The following is a 21,380-nucleotide window of genomic DNA, read 5'->3' as shown; positions in this document are numbered from 1 at the left end:
AATTTTTATCCATTTAATATTTAATGTTAATGTTATCATTGACATTAATGCTAATGCAACATTAAATGTTATTGCAATCATAACATTTAGTGTTTGCAATAATGTTAACATATGTTTAATGTTAAGTCAAACATTATTATCAAGATTAAGTTAGGCATCATGGAGAAGAAAGCACTAGAAACCAGTCAGGGTGAGAGAAAGACTGAAGTTGTAGATAAAGAGAAAGAAAGAGAGAAGATCATCATGGAGAGAGAAAAGCTGGTGCAATGTAAACACAATATTGGCATAGTCCAGGAAACAAAGAGAGACAAACAAGCGCAAAGACAAATAGAAAGGCTCTGAGAAAGATGCCATCAGACACATGGGGCAAGGGTAACGGACGGTATCAGAGAGGCTGCCAGATAGGATAGGAGCCCGAGAAGGGCAATCGCTCGACAGTTCCATTGAGAAGGGGGCAATCACCCATTGATCCAGACGTATAGTTCATGGCAACTATTGTGGCTGGTCATAACTCTTTCTCATCTTTCCAAAATGGAACATGGCAATCCATGTATCCTAGAATATTTGAGTTGGGGGGGATGCATGTCAAAAGCATGTAATCTTACCAATTATTATTCTACTCTATAACCATCCATTGGCTCTATTACACCAATTAGCTGAAAATTAAAGGTTGAAAACAAGTCCCTTAAGAACAAACATTGTCTCTCTCTCTCTCAATTCTGATCAACACATATTCTCGTGCACCCTTTCAATCTTCATATTTTCTCTCAAGTTATACACTCTCTCTCATCTCATGGCTTTTCGTAGTGTCTCCTTCCGATGCACCTGTTCCAACCAAACCTTAACACATGCAAGATGGCTCTTCGGCTTCTCCCAAACTCAAGCAAACACACACACACAACATCCTCAAACATCTTCCTTCAAATCTAATGGAGATTCATCACTTGTGACAATTCTACAAGCTCAAGTCAAGGACATGAAACAACAGTTGGCCAAGGTGCACACTTCCCATTTTTTGTTTGTGCCTGCAACCATTAGGACATTGCCTCTTCAATTCCAACCTCATCCCTTTAAAGGGGATAAAAAGGAATGTGATCAAACGAACATCGATTCATGGCTGGCCAAATGGACGGTGTATTTTGATTTATATAAGTTTGATAACGCTCAACATATAGGGCAGATACAAATTATGTTATAGAGAAAGGCATATGTTTGATGGGTGGGACTACACCCCAAGCTAGAAACATGGGCTGATTTTCCATCCATTTTTTGAAAACGTCTCATGACCAATAAATCGGATTGAAAATTTTATAAAATTATTTGAGCTAGATATAGGGAAGAAAAGATTGCGTGCGTACTCAAAGAGTTTAAAGATTTGTTGCATAAAACAAAGGCCTTGGACGATCCTCAAGCGCTACTCTACATGTGATATCTTTTTGAATTTCAGTTGAACTACCAAAATGAAATGCTCCACAATCTACTACACTCACTAGAGGATATCTACATATATGCAAATAATTTTGATAATACTTTGGTAGCAAGGGGTTCCCATCAAGTTACACTTTATCTTTAAGTCAAAGAAATCTTCTATCCCAGCAATACCTCATCAACCGTCTTCAAAGTTGCGTAGGAAGAAAGATAATAAGCACAAGGTCACTCCTAGAAAAGATTACTCAAAGAGACATTGCTTTGTCTACCATTAGACGGGACAGTTTCATGGCAATAAAGAGTGCCCCTAGAATTAAAAGACAAAGTCTATTTCTAAGGCTTCAATAAACATTGTTCTAGATATTTCTTTTTAATTTTTATCAAAAGACTATTTTGTTAATGCGAGTAGTTACAATGGTTGTTCCATTCATAAAACTATGTTTAGCCTACATGATCTTTTAAAGGTCATTGATATATAAATGGCTGAGAAGTTACATTTTTATTCGATAATGACTCTACTCATAATTTTACTTCTTCACGGTGTCAACAATGTCTCACAGTAGCATACAAGACCATCTTGTCAAAAATGCCTCTGAACATATGTAACCATGGATTTCTTGCATTTGGCCAAACCTCCAAAGTCTCCCTCTCTAGAACTTGTGCACCAATATACCTGTATAGATGAGGTGTACCTAACCCATCTCACCACCTTCTCACACTCCCTCTTTGGCATCAAAGAGTCTTGAGGGATGACCGCATCATCTGTACTAGAAAGTAGTAGAGAAATGGGCAACCAAGCCCTTCCCTCAATCTGAAGATGAGGATCCCTTCCGCACCTTGGCCTTCCTGAGCCGGAGAATTTGAACCGCAGTAGGAAGAGGATGACTTAGCAAAAAAGTCCAAATCCTGCTTCTTCATCTTTTCCTTCTTCTTCCTCCTCGAAGCCACTCACTCTCTACAATCCTTCCATAAGTATCTCTTCTTACCATAGTGATAACACTAGTCCTTTGACTTCCTTCTTCCTATCACCCTTCTCAAAAGCTGCAAGAGCCTCACTAGAACCTATATAATGAGACAGAAGCTTGCCTTAAAGGCGCAAAGATGCCTCATGCTCAAGCAGCATGGAGAACATATGGATAAAGCTCATAGGTGCCGAAGATGTCTACACCCTCAAAGCATTAGCCACTTCATCAAACTCTAGGGGGAGCTTGTAGAGTACCATCCCTACAAGGTGTGCCTCTGCAAGAGCAAACTACATGTGTCGAAGCTAGTCCTAGACCTGTGTAACACAGAGTAAAAATGACTAGATAGTATCCTTAGACTCGAACTTCATCTGCTAGAATTGTCCATAAAGTATCACTGCATGCATGGTGAAAGGTGTCTCGTACAACATCTAAAACTTTAACCATACTTCTGGAGATGTTTTGTAGGAGGTAACTGCCAATAGAACTTCTTTAGAAATACATCAAAGAAGAGCAAAATAGGCACGCGCATCAGTCGTATCCCATGTAAGCACAACTTCCTCGCAATTGTCCTCATCAAAATCTCTAGAATTGAAAAAGGACATTGAGGACATGGAATAGCTCCACAAACAATGTGACATAACCACTTCTGCACAAACAAGTTTTAAAACAGCACTTCGAGTTAGATAGTCAAGGCCATGTAACTTATCATCAATAGAAGTGCGCAGAGGAGCCTGTTGTGCTAAGAAATGCACTTAGCTACTTAAACAACCCCAAAACTTGCTTATTTTAGGCTTATTTTAGCCAAAACCCTAAAACGAGGAGCGGATCGAGAAAGTTAAGTGGGAGAGGATCTAGAACCCTAATTTTCTATAAATTGGCAGCCAGCCCTCCACTCTTTCACAATCTCGTTTTTGCAGGTTTCAGGTGTTACCAGCTTGCTGCCCACACCCCAGTCACGGAGGACATCTCAGCCCTTGCTGTCCATCACTATTCCCTACAGTCTGGCGCCTGTTTCCAGCCCTCCACACGCTGATTGCTGCTATTTCTGCTGCCTGGCGACTAACTGCTGTTCATATGCACTGCTGTCGTACAGCTTGCCACGCCAGCAAACTGCTGCATTTGCAAGCTCCAGCTACCGCCCTGACAGTTTTCTCTCTCCTGTCTGCAGTCGCTGCAGTCTTTCTCTCTCCTGCAGGCTCCGTTTTTAGTCTTTCTCTCTCCTGTAAGCTGTCCTGCCTGCATTTTTACTCTCTCCTGCAGGCTCCGTTTTTAATCTTTCTCTCTCCTCACTGCTGTCTGCATCAGATCCAGCTTCTCACTGCTGCCTTTGCTGGTGTTCGACATCTAGAGGCTGCCTTGCTGCAATTCGGGATCCGTTCGGAGTACGACACACTCTCCTGCTTATTATCCCTGCCCTGATCCTTGAGATACAGGAGTTCGAAGTACAGTATTCATTCACTGCATAGTGTGTTTGCTACATGAGCATTGTATTATTAGCAGTCATATCATTTCATTTATTTACTGTGTTCATTGTCTCTGAGTTACCCTAACCCTAACCCTAACTGTGTTCTTTTATCAATCTGTGCTTTGTCGTACGGTTTCTGTTTACGCTTTTGTGTTAGGGTATTTTTCTTTACATGGTATCAGAGCCTGATACCCTCTGAGAAACCTAGGCCTTTGATCTGAAAGCTCTTCGCAAGAAGCAAGAACAACAGTAGGTTCAAATGACTTCGAACACATCAACACCGATTCAGTCTCCAAATCAGCGTATGCCGAGAACCGAGCAAGAGTGGGTCGATCAGCTTGCTCCACAAAGTTCCGACATGGTGGGAGAAACATCTGAGTACATGGAAGAAAAGATAGGCAAGTTGACCTCTGAGGAATATAAACTGATCATAGCCTATCGAAAAAAAAGATTGAGGAGCTCGACCGAAGGATTACCCTTCAAGAAAAGCTTCTAAATGAAGGTATGCATGGATTTCACTCTTCAGATGTTGTGCGTAAGTCTGATGATGTTGCAAGGCCGTCGAGATCTCCATCAAGGATGGGCCCCCCTCTTGGAGAGTAAGATCCGGAGTATGTTTCATTTTTTCAGACTCTTCCGTCCTCTCCGATGCAATGCACTTTTGATTCGTCTTTTGTACCTTCTTCTTTTACCTCGTCTGTTTTGCAATATACTGGTAGAGATCATGTGAAAGAAAGAGTCCAGTCTGTTGACTACGGAAAAGGTCCTCTAGAGGACCAATTCTTGTATGTTAACACACATCACGGGGATTATAAGAAAAAGCCAGGTAACTCTTCTTCTGTCCTTCCTTCTTTTCCGTTTACTTCACATAATCAAAATGAATTTGGTGTTCCTTTCACTTCATTACATGGTGTATCATCATCTTCACAGTTTCATTTTCAGTCTTTAAATGATAAAAATGAACAAAAAGAATCTGCACCTCATACACCTCACTTTCAAAACCCACCCATCCCACTACATTCTTCTGCTGCTTCACCACTTCCATTTACACCATTTACATTTCCATTTCAGACACCTCATGTCGCAGCGCACATCACACCGGGGGGTTATGGAAACATATGCACATCCTTTAGGATCTCATCCTTCCCTCGGTCACGTGGTGTTCCACCTACCTCATACACACTTTCAGGATCCTTGCAGCCTAGGTATCCCACTCAGTCTTTCCCGAGTGTGGATTAGTTGCCTCCATGGCATTGCCTAGTGGACCTTCTGGTCATAATGTTGTGTCCCAGCCTTACTTTGGACAAGGCTACTGTGTCCCAGTGCCTCCACCTATACCGGCACCTTATGGAAGCATTCATGTTCCAGTGCCTCCGCATCAATCGGCACTCATTGGACACTCACAGCCTACTTCTGCCTACCCACCTCTTCCCCCTCCTTACTCTTATCAGACACTCTCACCTCCATCTTTTCCACCATCATCTTACTCCATCCACCCGACACCTCATGGTTCTAGCTCATCTTTTGCCAAGAATGCATTCAATGACAAGACTCGTTTTAACAGGTCAAACTTTACTACTTGGTCGAATTTGATGAGACATTTCCTTCATTCACAAAACCTATGGGATCTAGTGCAGGGGTTGGAACCCCAACCCAATCCCGCATTTGTTCCATACGAGGTCATCCGCTCATGGAAGGCTAGGAATGCCTCCGCTATTGTCGAGCTAATGCAAGGCTTATTGCCAGAGTTTCATTCTCAGCTTTCAACATTTTGACTTAGCATCATTGTCAACATTGTCAAAAGGCTGGCCATTTTGACGACGAGTGTTAATCAAAGGCACGAGGCACAGTACCAAAACCTATGTCTCAGACCCCCGGCCCTCAGTCGGGCAACCCCCAACAGGGGAGGCAAGGTGATGGCAAGGGGCAATTTAAAGGTCAGACTCACACTGCCACCACCGCACAGTCATCTCAATCGACAACATTCTCAACTCCAAAGGGCTTGTCTGACTGGTCTGCAAAGGCCCATATCGTCTCCATAGAGACATCAAATGCGAGTCTCGTCCACATCTGTGAGTTGCCTCCCGACGAGGTTACTGCAGAGGCCCACATATCACAGCCGAGCACTTCAGCTCCAGTTTGGATTGTGGACAGTGGAGCTACACATCACATGACTCCTATAGAGGACATTTTCCATACCCGACCCCCTGCGGTCGGGCGGGTCCATGTAGGAAACAACTCCTCAGTCAAGATTCAGGCTCAAGGTTGTATCAGTTTTACCACTGACAAGGGTCCGGATCTGGCTTTGCTCGACAATGTATATCATGTCCCTCAGCTTGGGGTGAACTTGTTATCTATTCAGCAGCTTTGCTGGTTGGAGCGAGCAGTTTTCTTTACAGCAACCACAGTCGAGGTCCTTGACTCTCTGACTAGTTTAGTGATTGCTTGTGGTAAGGCACAGCCAAATGGCCTATACCACATGACACTTTCTGACTGAGCCGACTGCCGAAGGCTCCGTGTTCCATAGCTTCCAGGTCTTAGCCACATCTCGAGAGCCTACGCACAATGAGCGTCTTTGGCATTTTCGCTTAGGGCATCTTGGTTATGACTCACTTTATGAGTTGTCACGCCGTGAGCTGGTTGAGGGCCTTCCACACCTGAAGCTAGCTCGAGATGTCTGTAAAGCCTGTCAACTCAGGAAGCAGCACCGTATCCCATTTCCTCAGTAGTCTACACATAGAGCTGAGGATCCTCTTAGACTGATTCACGTTGATCTTTGTGGGCCGACATCCACTGCTGCTTTGAACGGCATGCTATACTTCTTTTTGATAGTGGATGATCAGTCTCAATACATGTGGGTGTACTTTCTCAAGCATAAGTCAGATGCTTTCACATATTTTTCTACTCGGGTGCTGATGGTTCATAACTAGACTGGTCGTCGAGTTGGGTGCATGAGGAGTGATAGCAGTGGTGAGTTTATCTCCCACGAGTTTTCCAAGTTTCTACAAAAGCATGGCATTTCTCTCCAACTCACCTCTACCAACTCCCCCTCTCAGAATGGAGTCGTAGAGCATAGGAACCGCACAGTCATGGAAATGGCACGCTCTATGCTCTTCGCAATAGAGCTTCCTGAGCGCCTTTGGGTCAAGGCTGTTAACACTTCGGTGTTCATCCTCAACCGGTGCCCGACTGCGGCTCTTCCTCAGAAGACTCCGTATGAGGCATTTTTTGGCTCTCAGCCTGTTATTTCCCATTTCAGAGTCTTCAGGTGTCATGCGTACACACATGCCTGATGACAAGATAGGTAAGCTTACCACTTCGGATTAGACACGGCCAGTGGCCACGCCTCTTGATCCTACTGTCAACTTGTCGAAGGATACCCTAGGCCAGCCCTTCGATGCACACACCTATCGTTCTGTTGTAGGAAAACTTCTTTGGTTAATTCACACTAGGCCAGATTTAGCTTACTCAGTTAGCATACTCAGCCAGTATTTCACAACGCCTAGGATGTCACATTAGATTGCATGTCTTCGTGTGTTATGTTATTTGCGGTGTACTTTTTCTTATGGCTTGACATATGGTTCTGGTTTATGTTTGCAGGGGTACACTGACTCTGATTGGGCAGGAGATCCTCACACCTGACGTTCCCATGGCGGCTACCTCTTTACCTTGGGCATGGCTCCCATTTCTTGATCCAGCCGTAAGCAAGAGATGGTGGTGGCTTCCACGGCCGAGACTGAGTATCGGGCTCTCTTCGATGGCACCACCGAGGCCATCTATCTGAGGAGTTTACTGGCGGCGCTTCATTTTCCATGTGACTCTCCCACAGTTGTCTACTGCGACAACTAGAGTGCCATTGCCCTTGCGGGCAATCTAATCATCACACCACGGACACGGCATATGGGAGTCCACTTCCACTTTTCCACGGAGCAGGTTGAGCTAGACACTATTCGCCTAGAGTTTGTGCCTTCATTAAATAATTTTGCAGATATCTTGACCAAAGCGGTCAACCGGCCGGTTCTTCAGTACCTGCTACCCAGGATCGGCTTGGGTACACCCTCCCCTACTTCTTCAGCTTGACGGGAAGAGGGTACTTCCCTCTTGCTTTCCCTTCCAGTTTGAGAGGGGGCGGCTCCTACTCTTGATCGTGACAGTGATGATGCTTACAGTTTTTTAGACATTACATTCACTTATTCTTTTATTGATTGATGGGCATTTGTAACTTCATCCGCACTATCAGGATGACCTGATTGTAAAAGGGCACTTGGACAAGTGAACACTTTCCCTGCGAGGGCACTGTCCCAGTGGCACCGTTGCATAGCATATTGCATGAGCATGACATCTTGCATCTCCCTTTGCATTACCCTATGCATTGGCATTCTGTTCATATCAACATGCATCTGTGCGCATTTATCCCTTTTCGGTCTTTTGGAGTGGTCGACTCTAGGATCCACCATATTCGTAGCATAACACATGGTAGTTCTCCTAAAGGTAGTTTCCCTACCCTTGCTTGCTTGCTTGCTTTGCTTGTCTTACTAAGCCTACCGTTTTTTTTGCCTCTCACATATTCAACACATGATTGGCACATGCACTCACTTTTATCATCCTTAGGCACTTATCCTCGTCAGTGCGAGGGATTGGCTTGCTAGTTTTGTGAATAACTTGGGTCTAAAACTCTCTTTATCTTTTCCTATCTGTTACTTAATCGGCCGCTGTCCCTATATTACTTATGTATTTTCAAAACACTTTTCCAAAAAAAAAAACAAACAAACAAACAAGTCCATTGTTGATTCCATCCACCTTTGTAGGCCTTGGTAGGCCCTTAGGCAGCCGATGAGCACCCTTAGTCTGATGCCCTGACCTCTCTGGGGTGATCACTTGGACTCCCTTGGTAAGATATCCATCGCCTCTGTAGTCTTGGTAGGTCACTGGGCAGCCGACATGCACCTTTTGTTCGATGCCCTAGTTGCTTTGGGATGGGATGCCTTGGGATAACTCAAAATTTAGGCTAGCCTACTTTTCTCGCCCTATTTTGGGCCTGAGAGGGGGTGTTGTGTCAGAGATCATAGCCTGGTTTCAGGCAGGCAGCAGCTGCACAGTCCAGCTGCACAGTCGGACTGTGCAGTCGGATTGCCACGTGGCAGTCCGACTGCCTGCAGCTGATTTTTATCAGGCTGCGCCCTATTTTGGCGCCCCATTCTAGGCAGATTTTCGCCTATTTATTGCTGACGTTTTCAGCAGTCTGGCATTCATTCTCTGTCGCAGATTACAGACCGGTGCCGTGCAGATCTCTGTCTCTGTTCGCAGATTTCAGACAGCAGACAGTGCAGACTGCAGCAGACTTCGAGGAGGACAGCAGGTCGCATCGTCGAGGTGGAGACACGCAGTCCAGCGCACTGCGCCCGTGTATATCTTTGTATTCAGCATTCTTTATACAGCAGATCTTCAGTGTACACTGTCTCTTTCTCTCCCTTCTCTCTCTGCGTTCTCTCTCTCTCAGTCCTACGCTTCCGCACCGCTGCACTCTGACATGGTATCAGAGCAGTGTTTGAGGGCTGACTGAGCGCAGAATCAACCTGAAGTGGAGTTTCCATCGCGACACAAATTTGCGTTTTTTGCGTTTAAGGGTAGACAGGAGGGCTGCGCCTTGGAACAAGGCTGAAACGAGTGTGGGCGCACAGGAAAGGAGTACAGGTGGTGGATTTGCTGCTGTTTACTGCTGTTTGACGCGGAGAAAGTTTGAGTTTTCAACCTAAAAGTGCAGGTTTTGCTTTTTCATCGCCTCCGGCGGGTGAAGAAGCTTTGGGACGCTGAAGAGTCTTAGCAGGCTGAGTCTACTCAGTCAGAGGGGGCTGCTTTTGCGTTTGAGAAGGCATTGCAGGTGAAGATGTCTACAGAGATGGACCTGGAGTTCCAGGCGATTATGGACCGGAAGATGCCTGTCCTACCGGCTCTTCCTACAGATCAGAAGCTCGACGGCGACAACTACCGCATTTGGCGCGTTATGATGTTGGCCATTCTGGAGTCCTATGATTTGGCGGAGTTGGTACAGGAAGATATTGACCGGCCTTCGGTAAGAGATGAGTCCAAACTCTCTTCCGATGCTCGTGCGAAGTTGGCCAGGGCCCAGTCTCATTGGGACAAACTGAATGCCAGGATTCGATCCTTTCTCTTTCTATCATGCACCACAGCCGTGATCGCTCACATCGAGCACTTGACGGTGGCTCGTGAGATATGGCTGGAGCTTGATCAAATGTACAATCGGATGACCCTGATGAAGAGGGTTTCTTTGGAGGTACAGATGCGGACTTTGTCCGTCAATAAGTCTTCTTCGCTAAGGGAACACATTAACAAGCTAAGGCAGCTACAGATGCAGGTTCAGAATGTGGGGAAGCCGATCTCCTCCGAAGACATGGCGATTACACTCTTGTCCCAGTTGCCGCCACGATTCGGTACATTTTACTCTGCCCTTATTGCTTCGGGGCGAGAGTCTACTCTTCGGTGGGAGGAGTTGGTTCCTATGGTCTTGGACCAAGAGGAACAGTTAAAGGGACAGAATGCTTCCAAGACGGAGGCGTTGACAGGTCAAGCCTCTCAGAAGAAGGGGAAGGACCAAAAGAAGAAGAAGGGGGATAACAAGTCCAAGAAGGACAAGGAGAAGGACAAGGACAAAGACTCCACATGCCATATTTGTGGAAAGACTGGCCATTGGAAGAAGGATTGCCCTGATAAAGACTCGAAGGACACCAAGAAGAAGGAAACCAAGGATTCTCGAGCTGTGGCTGCACCCTCATCAGCGCTGCATTTCTACACTTAGTTGTCATTGACGACGCTTCACCGAATGCTTCTGATGCTGCGATGGCGGCTTCCCAATCTCGAGAGTGGATTATTGATAGTGGTGCCTCACGGCACATGACTCCTTCATCAGATGGTGTTGCCCAGCTGCGACCTTCGCGTGGGCAGGTTCTCATTGGAGACAGCTCTTCTGTTTCTATTGCAGGTCGGGGTAAGATGCAGCTTATTCCGGATGGACGAGGTGGCACCCATACCTCAGAGGTTTTGCATGTACCAGGATTGGGGTACCATCTCCTTTCAGTCAATAAGATTTGCTCCCTTGGTCTTCTGGTGGAGTTTGACAGTTCTACAGTGCGAGTCCTTGATCGTGAATCGAGGAAGGTTCTATCATCTGGATATGAGGAGAACGGCATTTACAAACTGAAGTCTTCCACTGCCCTCTCTACTATTCTTCTTACCTCACAGTCACAGTCTGAATTATGGCATGCTAGGTTTGGTCACCTGAACTATGACTATCTTCGGAAGGCGTCACGGGGACAGCTTGTTCGAGGGTTGCCGGATATAGTGGTGAGCCAGCAGCCATGTGTCTCCTGCATAAAGGGGAAGCAGCATAGGGATGCCATTCCCCACACCGCTTCGCGGCGGTCTACTTCACCGATGGAGTTAGTATCTACGGATCTATGTGGCCCTATGAGGAATGAGTCCCTGCGTGGGAGCTCGTACTTCATGCTGATCGTGGATGACTATAGCAGGATGACATGGGCCTACTTTTTGGCACTAAAATCAGAAGCTTTCTCGCACTTCAAGGATTGGCTTCTCTTTGAGGAGAACCGATCAGGCCGGAAGTTGAAGACCTTGCGATCCGACAAGGGAGGTGAATTTGTGTCTAATGAATTTGCTCGGTTTTGTGCAGATAGAGGAATTCACCAGGAGTTTGCCAATACGAATACTCCACAAGAAAATGGTATTCTCGAACGGAAGAACCGCAGTGTGATCGAGATGGCGCGCACCATGATGGAGCACCGACAGACCCCTCAGGTTCTGTGGGCTGAGGCTGTGGCTACTGCAGTCCATATCCTTAACCGATCTCCTACTTCGGCCGTGGAAGGGATGACTCCATTTGAGGCGTATTTTGGGTCGAAGCCAGATGTTTCTTACTTTCGGGTCTTTGGGTGTGATGCCTATGTTCACATTCCCAAAGCTCACCGCGACAAATTCGAAGCGGCTTCCCGCAAACAGGTATTTGTTGGCTACAGCTCCCAGTCCCAAGGCTACCGACTGTATGATCCCGTCAAGCGGGATGTATATACTAGCCGTGATATGCGGTTTGTGGAGGTTCCGGCTTCTTCAACGGGTGAGGAGCATCCCGTTCTTGGAGATCCAGGGGAGAGTTTGCCTCCTTCTACAGTTCCACTGGAGCCTGTGCCGTTTGATTATGATTCTGTTTCTGACACAGAGTCTACTGTTCCACCGGATCCTTCTGAGGAGTTACCACCGGTGGACATTCCAGAGTCTTCTACTGATGGAGAACGACGAGGGGAGGTTCGGCCTCCTCCTCGCTGGGCCCGTGACACACTCCCTGATTCAGGGATCGAGGGGGTTCCTGAGGAGTGGGGACCGCAGGATGGTCCGCGGCGTTCACGGAGGCACCAGGCGCATTCTTCGGAGCTTGTGTGCTCCAATTATTGTTTGATGTCCCGAGTTATGCAGGATCGAGAGCCCACCTCCGTGAAGGAGGCTTTACAGTCCGCCCCATGGAAGAAAGCTATGGAAGCTGAGTTGGAGGCTATTGCGAGGAATGGCACTTGGTCACTTGTGCCACGCCCCCCGAAGAAGAAGGTGATTGGAGTCAAGTGGGTCTTCAAGACCAAATATCTCAGTGATGGTACTTTGGATAAGCACAAGGATCGCCTTGTTGCTAAGGGTTTTGCCCAGCGCCCAGGGATTGACTGTCATGACACCTTTGCCCCTACAGCTCGTATGGCAACCATTAGAGCTGTTCTTGCTTTGGCTGGCCATAGGAGATGGCCTGTTTTTCAGCTGGATGTGAAGTCGGCCTTTCTGAATGGTGATTTGAAGGAGGAGATCTACGTTGAGCAGCCTCCTGGCTTTGGTTCTTCCGATGGAAAAGTCTACAGGTTGAAGAAGGCCCTGTATGGTCTCAAGCAGGCCCCGCGAGCTTGGAACGAGAAGATTGATTCGTTCCTCCAGACTCAGTTGGGATATCGGCGGTCCAAGGCCGATCCGCAGCTGTATGTTCACACTTCCGGGGAAGGTTGTGTGCTGTTTGTATTATATGTTGATGATTTGATTGTCACAGGTGATGATGCACAGCAGGTCCAGGAGACAAAGTCAGCTTTACATCGGACGTTCGAGATGACGGATTTGGGGCTACTCCATTTCTTTTTAGGACATGAGATTTTTCAGTCTCAGAGGGGGATCTTTCTCTCCCAACAGAGATATGTACAGGAGCTCTTGGTGTCTTTTGAGATGGAAGATTGTCGGGCCCTCTCTACTCCTATGGATCCGAACTGGAAGGCCACTTCCCACTCAGCTTCTCCTTTGGCGGATGCTTCCCGCTATCGACAGTTGATAGGGTCTTTGATTTGGCTTCTCAACACCAGGGTTGATCTATGTTTTGCTGTTGGGCTCTTGGCAGGGTTCATGAGTGAACCTAAGACGGTGCATTGGCAGGCTGCTCAGAGGATACTTCGGTATCTGAGGGGGACGTCTGATTTGGGGATTCATTACCCCGCAGGGACAGATGGGTCAGATCTTGTACTTGCAGGTTGGAGCGACTCGGATTGGGCCGGTGACGTGGACCACAGGCGGTCTACAACAGGTTACTGCTTTACTTTGGGTGCAGGTGTTATTTCTTGGAGTAGCAAGAAGCAGCCCACGGTAGCCCTTTCGTCTACTGAGGCAGAGTATCGGGCCGCGTCTTCCACCACATGCGAGGTTGTGTGGCTTCGGAGACTGTTGGAGGAGCTTGGGTGCTCCCAGACTCGTCCTACATTGCTGCGATGTGACAATGAGAGTTGCATTGCCTTGGCGAGAAATCCTGTTTTTCATGCCCGGACGAAGCACATTGAGATCCAGTACCACTTCATCCGAGAAAAGCTTTTGGATGAGACCATCACTGTGGAGTATTGCAAGACGGAGGATAATCTTGCGGATTTGTTTACGAAGGCGCTTCCTCAGGCTCTACTTCGGCAACATTCCAGATCCCTCAGGCTTCTGCCCTGTCCAGGCTCTGAGAGGGGGTGTCAGAGATCATAGCCTGGTTTCAGGCAGGCAGCAGCTGCACAGTCCAGCTGCACAGTCGGACTGTGCAGTCGGACTGCCACGTGGCAATCCGACTGCCTGCAGCTGATTTTTATCAGGCTGCGCCCTATTTTGGCGCCCCATTCTAGGCAGATTTTCGCCTATTTATTGCTGACGTTTTCAGCAGTCTGGCATTCATTCTCTGTCGCAGATTACAGACCGGTGCCGTGCAGATCTCTATCTCTGTTCGCAGATTTCAGACAGCAGACAGTGCAGACTGCAGCAGACTTCGAGGAGGACAGCAGGTCGCATCGTCGAGGTGGAGACACGCAGTCCAGCGCACTGCGCCCGTGTATATCTTTGTATTCAGCATTCTTTATACAGCAGATCTTCAGTGTACACTGTCTCTTTCTCTCCCTTCTCTCTCTGCGTTCTCTCTCTCTCAGTCCTACGCTTCCGCACCGCTGCACTCTGACATGTTGTGCTAAGAAATGCACTTAGCCACTTAAACAGCCCCAAAACTTGCTTATTTTAGGCTTATTTTAGCCAAAACCCTAAAACGAGGAGCGGATCGAGAAAGTTAAGTGGGAAAGGATCTAGAACCCTAATTTTCTATAAATTGGCAGCCAGCCCACCACTCTTTCACAATCTCGTTTTTGCAGGTTTCAGGTGTTACCAGCTTGCTGCCCACACCCCGGTCACGGAAAACATCTCAGCCCTTGCTGTCCATCACTGTTCCCTACAGTCTGGCGCTTGTTTCCAGCCCTCCACACGTTGATTGCTCTGAACTGCTGTCATACAACCTGCCATGCCAACAAACTGCTGCGTTTGCAAGCTCCAACTGCCGCCCTGACAGTTTTCTCTCCTGTCTGCAGTCGCTGTAGTCTTTCTCTCTCCTGCAGGTTGTCCTGCCTGCATTTTTAGTCTTTCTCTCTCTTGCAAGCTGTCCTGCTTGCGTTTTCAGTCTTTCTCTCCTACAAGCTATCCTGCCTGCGTTTTTAATCTCTCTCTCCTGCATGCTCCGTTTTGAGTCTTTCTCTCTCCTCACTGCTGTCTGCATCAGATCCAGCTTCTCACTGCTGCCTTTGCTGGTATTCAACATTTGGAGGCTGCCTTGCTGTGATTCGAGATCCGTTCGGAGTACGACACACTCTCCTGCTCATTACCCCTGGCCTGATCCTTGAGATACAGGAGTTCGAAGTACAGTATTCATTCACTGCATAGTGTGTTTGCTACATGAGCATCGTATTATTAGTAGTCATATCATTTCATTTATTTACTGTGTTCATTGTCTCTGAGTTACCCTAACCCTAACCCTAACTGTGTTCTTTTATCAGTCTGTGCTTTGTCGTACGTTTTCTGTTTACGCTTCTGTGTTAGGGTATTTTTCTTTACAGAGCCACCAAGAGAGAATAGAAAGAGAAGATGGAGGAGAGAAGAGACACCCAAACCAACAGCAAAGACTACATAAAATGAGAGTTCACATGTAGTTGAAACCAAAATCTCATTAGGAGACAAGGGTGACTACTGCAAAAAATGAAAAATACAGCCAAAAGATGCTAGAAACAACAAAAAAAACCTATACACATAGTTGCCCAGCCAACTATCAAGGTCAAAAAACCAAAATGCAAGCTGAATTAAGCAATAAATGCAGCAAACTAACGAAAACTAGGCAGAATGCTAACACAGGCCAAAAATGCAAATTCCTATTCACAGAACACACACTGCAGTAGATGAGAGACAGAGGCTGGATAGCAAAAAGCAGCAGGTCACTAAGTCAAAAGGCTAAAACACACCTATAATTAGCAGAAAAACATAAGCAAGAACATAGATCCTACAGTCTGATACCAGTGGATGCAGCAATGGAAGCGCATACATATGCTAAAATAGACTATTGAACACAAGACGAGAGAAAAGAAGAACATTGCAAAAGAAGAGAACTCAAAAGAAGACTCGGGAAATGAAATCCATATATCAAGACATGAGACAATCACGGACAACAGTGAGTCATTTCTTGCACGAGCACTGGCATTGGCTGCTCTCTCCAATTAGAACCTCCAGGTGATGAATAGATTGATTTGAGGAGGAGCACAAAATACATAGGCAATAAATATGCCATGAATAGCAACTGGTCAGCCAGCATTAAATGCTGGCCAACTAGCATAGATTACCAAAAATGCCACAAATAATGCACAATAAAATGTCTAAAATATCAGTCATGCCACCCCAATCTGGCATGCACAAACTCACAAATGAGCTAACATATCTGCTAACAATTCATGTTGATTGATGGCATTTAGATTGAACCCAAAATGGTTGTAGTGCTTGATTGGCCTATTCGAGGACCATAAGGCAAGTAAAGTCTTTTTTTGGGTTTTATTAGATTTTTTTCAGAAGTTCACTATCCTTATATTGTTGAACCCTTGACACGTTTGCTTAAGGGTGCCCATACAAAGTAAGAAAAAGCATGTTAGTCCGCTGGTTGTTCGGACTTGTGAGCTTAATCAATGTTTTCAAACATTGAAACAACTAGTTACAATTGCTTCGATATTATAAATTATTGATTCAAATAGAGATATTGAGGTTCATATGGACGCGAGTGATTATGCTTTAGGTGCTGTCCTTTTTTGAGAATGGCCAACCTATCGTATTTAAGAGTCAAAAGCTCACCAATGCCCAAATGAGTTACATCACCCAAGAGAAGAAATTGTTAGTAGTTATCCATGTGCTTAAAAGTATGGCATCATTATTTGTATGGCACCCAAGTTTATTATTTGAATAGACTACCATTTCTTAAAGTACCTTTGTGATTAGTTTGATCTTTGTGGGGCCACAAAGTGAGATAGACAGAGCTTATACAAGAGTTTGACTTCGAGATTCAACATAGAAAGGGCACAACTAATATGGTTGCCGATCCTCTTGGTTAAATTCCTGAAGTTAACGCCTTATCCTTCTTCGAAATCTCAACTAATTTCTATCTTTCTCTCAAAGAGTATTGCCAAAATGATCTCCACTTTGATAAGATCTGGCAACAAGTTCAAAAGGGATCTAGTAGCTCGGGAAGCTTTGTCCCTCTAAAAGCCTAAAAGCTGGCTACTAAGAGAAAGATGGCAGAAAAGTATTCCATTCGTAATGGATTGCTTTTTAAACTAGACAAAGTCTGTGTGCCTGATGATTAAGATATCTGGCAATAAAAAAATTTAAGTGCCACAATGCGCTAGACACCTTGGCATACACTGGACTTTGGCCTTGGTTACTCGCTACTTTTATTGGCCGCATACCAAGACTATGGTTGAGTCTTATGTGTGTGAGTATCCACATTGAACAACGTAAACAGGTGGGGATGCTGCATCCTTTACAAATTCCCAATAGAAATTGGAGCAAAATTTCGATGGATTTTGTAGTAGGATAGAGCCGTACGAATCAAGGTCCTGATGCAATCTGGGTTGTGGTTGATCAATTGACCAAAATGGCTCAATTTATTTCAATAAAAAAGGTGGTGAAAAGCCACAAGTTAGCTAGTCTCTTTGTCAAACATTTTTATAGACTATATGGTTTGTCCAATAAAACAATCAGTGAAACCGGGATCCTAAGTTCACTGGCAATTTATGGTAAACAGTTTTCCAAGGACTGGAAACTTGATTGTTCATGTCATCCTCGGAACATCCTAAAATTGATGGACGGACCAAATAGACAAATCAAATATGTTCCATACATATATCTCCCTTAGACAATCTAATTGGGAGTGTTATCTTCCTCAGATTAAGTTTGCCTATAACAGTGCTATGCATTCGGGTACTACTTATAGCCCATCTATGCTTATGTAAAGTTATAAGCCAAAACCACAAATTGCCACACAACTCAGGGGTGTGAAAATACAGTCTGTAGTTGACTTTCTATATGATATGCAAGAGATGTTGACGATTGCTAGGGAAAGCATTAAGATGGCCCAAAGATCATGCTACATTTTATGCTAAGTAAGATCGTACTTTTGGAGAGCTCCAAGAAGGCATGTTTAAAGTCCCAAAGGACTCTGATTTAATAACTACCAACAAGTGCTACAAATTGTCTTCAAGATATTGTGGTTCTTCCAAGATTACCAAGATAAGTAGCATATCCTATTAGTTGATTTACCTATAAACTATGCAAGCCTGCCCATTGGTCACAATCACTTAGATTTCTTGTAGGTGAGAGAAATCTCTAGTTGGTGATACTCCAACAGCCTGTTGTATATATCTACCTTCACACATTCATACTCTGCAGTCTTCACTATTTTACTATCTCCTTCTCTCTCTCTCTCTCTCTCTCTCTCTCTCTCTCTCTCTCTCTCTCTCTCTCTCTCTCTCTCTCTCTCCATGTTCAATTCTTTCCTTCATTCTAGTCATATGCTTCCACATTCACCGCACTCTTAACAGTTTCATGGTTCCATTGCCAAGATCACAAAGACTCTCTTGGGTAAGTGGGCCCATGGCACCTATTTACGAGCTAGAGTTATTACACATCACTGAATTTGAGATCAACATAGTGCATTTCAACAAGCATATCATCATACTCTAGTGAAACGGGTTTAAGTCATGATAATACTTCACGCTTTTAAGGTTCACAAAGCATTAGGAAAGATGTAATGCCTAATCTTGGAATGGGCACGTAGCATGGGCAGCATGCTAAGAATGTGAATTTTGACCATGAAGTAGGACCCTCAAGGCCTCAAAATGTTGATGACCAGCAAGAAGAAGAAGAAGATGGTGATCAGTTTAAGACACAATTGAGAACAACAATTGACAACTTTGCATAGTTGGCAAAGAACCCTCAATTTGTGCAGTTCTTGAATGCTCCTACAAAGGGCAACAAGGGCAAGAACAATAAGTCATCTTCTAAAGCTTTGGGACAGCATGACCTTCTAAATGAAAAGCCGCTTCAACCACAAGATGCAACAATGTTGGTAATGACCAAAAACAAATGATGCTAGCGAGGCAAGTACCACAAATGCAAGGCCAACTTGGTAGTGCCAATCCAATGAGTTTTGGACAAGGCATGCATGCTAATGTGGGACACCCGAGATACTTTAGCACTGGATCTATTTTCCATGCAATGGCTGATCAAGGACCGCCTATGGGATGTATAGTACAAATCCTTTTGGTATGCAACAAACAATGCATAGAATGCAAGGCCCAATGTATCTAGGTAGGGCAAGTGGAATGTAAAATCCCATGTATACTAGTGTTGGCATGATACTTGGGGCACAATGTGGCATGTTTGGTAATGCATTTGCTAAACCTAGTGTGTTTGCAGCTCATGAAATGAATGTTTGTCATCCAAGTGTTTCAAATGGTGCTGATCATGATGCAAATACAAAAAATGTGCCTTTCTTGCAACCATGAGTATATGATAATGTGGCACCTAAGGGCAAGGCAAAGGACTTTAATGAGGGTGGCAAGGCAGTGAAGTTTAAGATTTTCAGTGGTGCACAAGATTTGTCAACTTTGAGGAAACAGTTAAGGACATGTTTTGTTGCTGTGGGAGGGTGCAATGTTCTTATGAGGGACTATTGCTATGAGCATAAAGAACAACAGAAATTAAACAGAAAGGCTGATCAGATGCAAGATAAGTTGAAGGACAACTGGCATAGGAGCCAGCTTACGCAAGAAGTTGTTAAATGTTCATTTCGGTTCCTCAGGTTTAAGGCTGAGACAAGATCAATTTAGAAAGACACAAGGCACCTTGAGCAAGATGTAAGAATGGAGCATACTTCATCGGACAAAGGTGATTTCTGCATCTGCAAGAGGGGCTTAAGGAAAAAAACGTGCAGCATATGTTTAAACATGACTATTGGGTAACATGCCATGGATGTTGATCTTCACAAGTGGTGTGCAAATGCATATCTGCACTTGGCATGGCCATGCATTTGGCAACATCTTACCATGTTTTGTTGCATATCTTTGTGTGTGCCATCAGTCACGAGATGTTCCCGGCTGTGAGTGCACTTGCCTGTTGTTTTCTCTCTTTTTCTCACTAGTCTCCCTAGGCTTCTTTTCAAGAACAACTACCACTAGCTATGAACACACCTCCCTGATTCTCAAGCCAATGACAATTTCTGTCTGCGAAAAAAGATCCAACTGCTCTTCAACAATCCTTCTTTGTCCAAATTTGGCTGTCTTAGTTCATCAACGACTCAATTTTAAAAAATTCTCTAGATTGTCTCTCATATCTGAGCATTCCCAACATTCAGTTCAACTACAAAGTGCAATGCTGTCATGACGAAGCAGGTGACCCCGTTGCTATTTGATACAGTTCATAGAAACACAAACGCCTTCATCCTTTTCAAGGAAATCGAATGAGAAATCATTTTCCGTCTACTCCAAATGTGGAAACGCTTTCTTGCTGAATGTCACGAGCGAAACAAGACAACGGAGAAAATATGTTTGCATACCTGAGTCAGGAAGGTAATTGTTGTAATGGATAGAGAAGTCGACCCCGGCCATGCGCAGGTACAGGTAAGCAGGCAGGCAGTCGAGGCAGGCGGTGGGAAGGCCGAAGGCGGCGCCCCGCGCGACGAGCACGAGCTCGGGGCCATCGCTGCGGCTGCCCGAGGCTGAAGGCTGATGTTGCTGTTCATGATCAGCCATGGCTGCCGGACATCATCAATGTTACAATTTAAGTTTTTGCCCTTTAAAACCTCCCTTAAACCCATGCTTTAAATTCTCAATTAATGCGTGTAAAATTCGCTTGGGCTACCCATTAGGCCTAGTACACCCCGAAGAAAAACAACAATTGGAAGGAAGAAGGCAACTTATTTGCCAAGGCTTGCCAAAAGTAGTCATGGCCCTCAAGATACATATGCTTCGATTATCTTCAACAATTAAAAAAACAAGGAAGATGACAAAGACAATGAGGAACAATAGAGTTTCAACCTAAGTGTTTTAAACATTAGATGGCGACATAGGTTTGGAGATGTGGGTAGCTTCAGAGTTAAGGCCATTAACGGCATGTTAATAGTCATCGCCATGTGGCCCCCTATCCCTCTACATGCATGCAAGGAGGAGGGAAGGAGCAAGAGAATAGCAAAGCAATAGGTTGGCAACTATCAGTGACCCAAAACAGCCCACCATCTCAAAATAGGAAGAAGGAGAGCAAAGAGGTTCTCCCAACCCCACGCAACACCTAGAGAAAAGGGCCAACAAGATACAAGGTGACCGAAGCCTGATGTCAACACGCAGAATGAAGGAGAAGGTGCTAACCCAACATGCAAAGGCATAACAAAAGACCTGGATAGCAACAAACAAATAAAACAAAGCTCCCCATGCAAGAGGCAATTCGAATAACACTATTAAAGGGAAACATAAGATCTCCCACTTGTTGAGAGAAATTTCTTCATGGTATTGGATGTAGATGAATATTTCTTTGATGGAGATTACTATTTCTATGATTGAAAGAAAACTTGGAATGTACGGGGCTTATGAAGT

The 21,380-nt window shown here is 45.1% G+C and overlaps 1 protein-coding gene across 1 annotated transcript in view; it reads right to left on the bottom strand.

Moving 5' to 3' along the window:
* LOC148029729 (metaxin-like protein) overlaps nt 1–20,582 on the bottom strand; it is an 84,759-nt gene extending 64,177 nt beyond the window's left edge. Inside the window, exon 1 of the mRNA XM_087686046.1 lies at nt 20,348–20,582. Within this exon, the coding sequence (XP_087542172.1) occupies nt 20,348–20,543 (196 nt within the window). The 5' untranslated portion in view covers nt 20,544–20,582. The remainder of the gene's footprint in view (nt 1–20,347) is intronic.
* Nucleotides 20,583–21,380: the final 798 nt, after the last annotated feature.

This window comes from Lygodium microphyllum, chromosome 10, assembly GCF_053477565.2.
Source record: "Lygodium microphyllum isolate KBCC chromosome 10, Lygodium_microphyllum_v1.1.10, whole genome shotgun sequence".
NCBI lineage: Eukaryota > Viridiplantae > Streptophyta > Polypodiopsida > Schizaeales > Lygodiaceae > Lygodium > Lygodium microphyllum.
The sequence above is the reverse complement of the archived record's forward strand: the minus strand, read 5'-3'. Positions and strand labels throughout refer to the sequence as shown.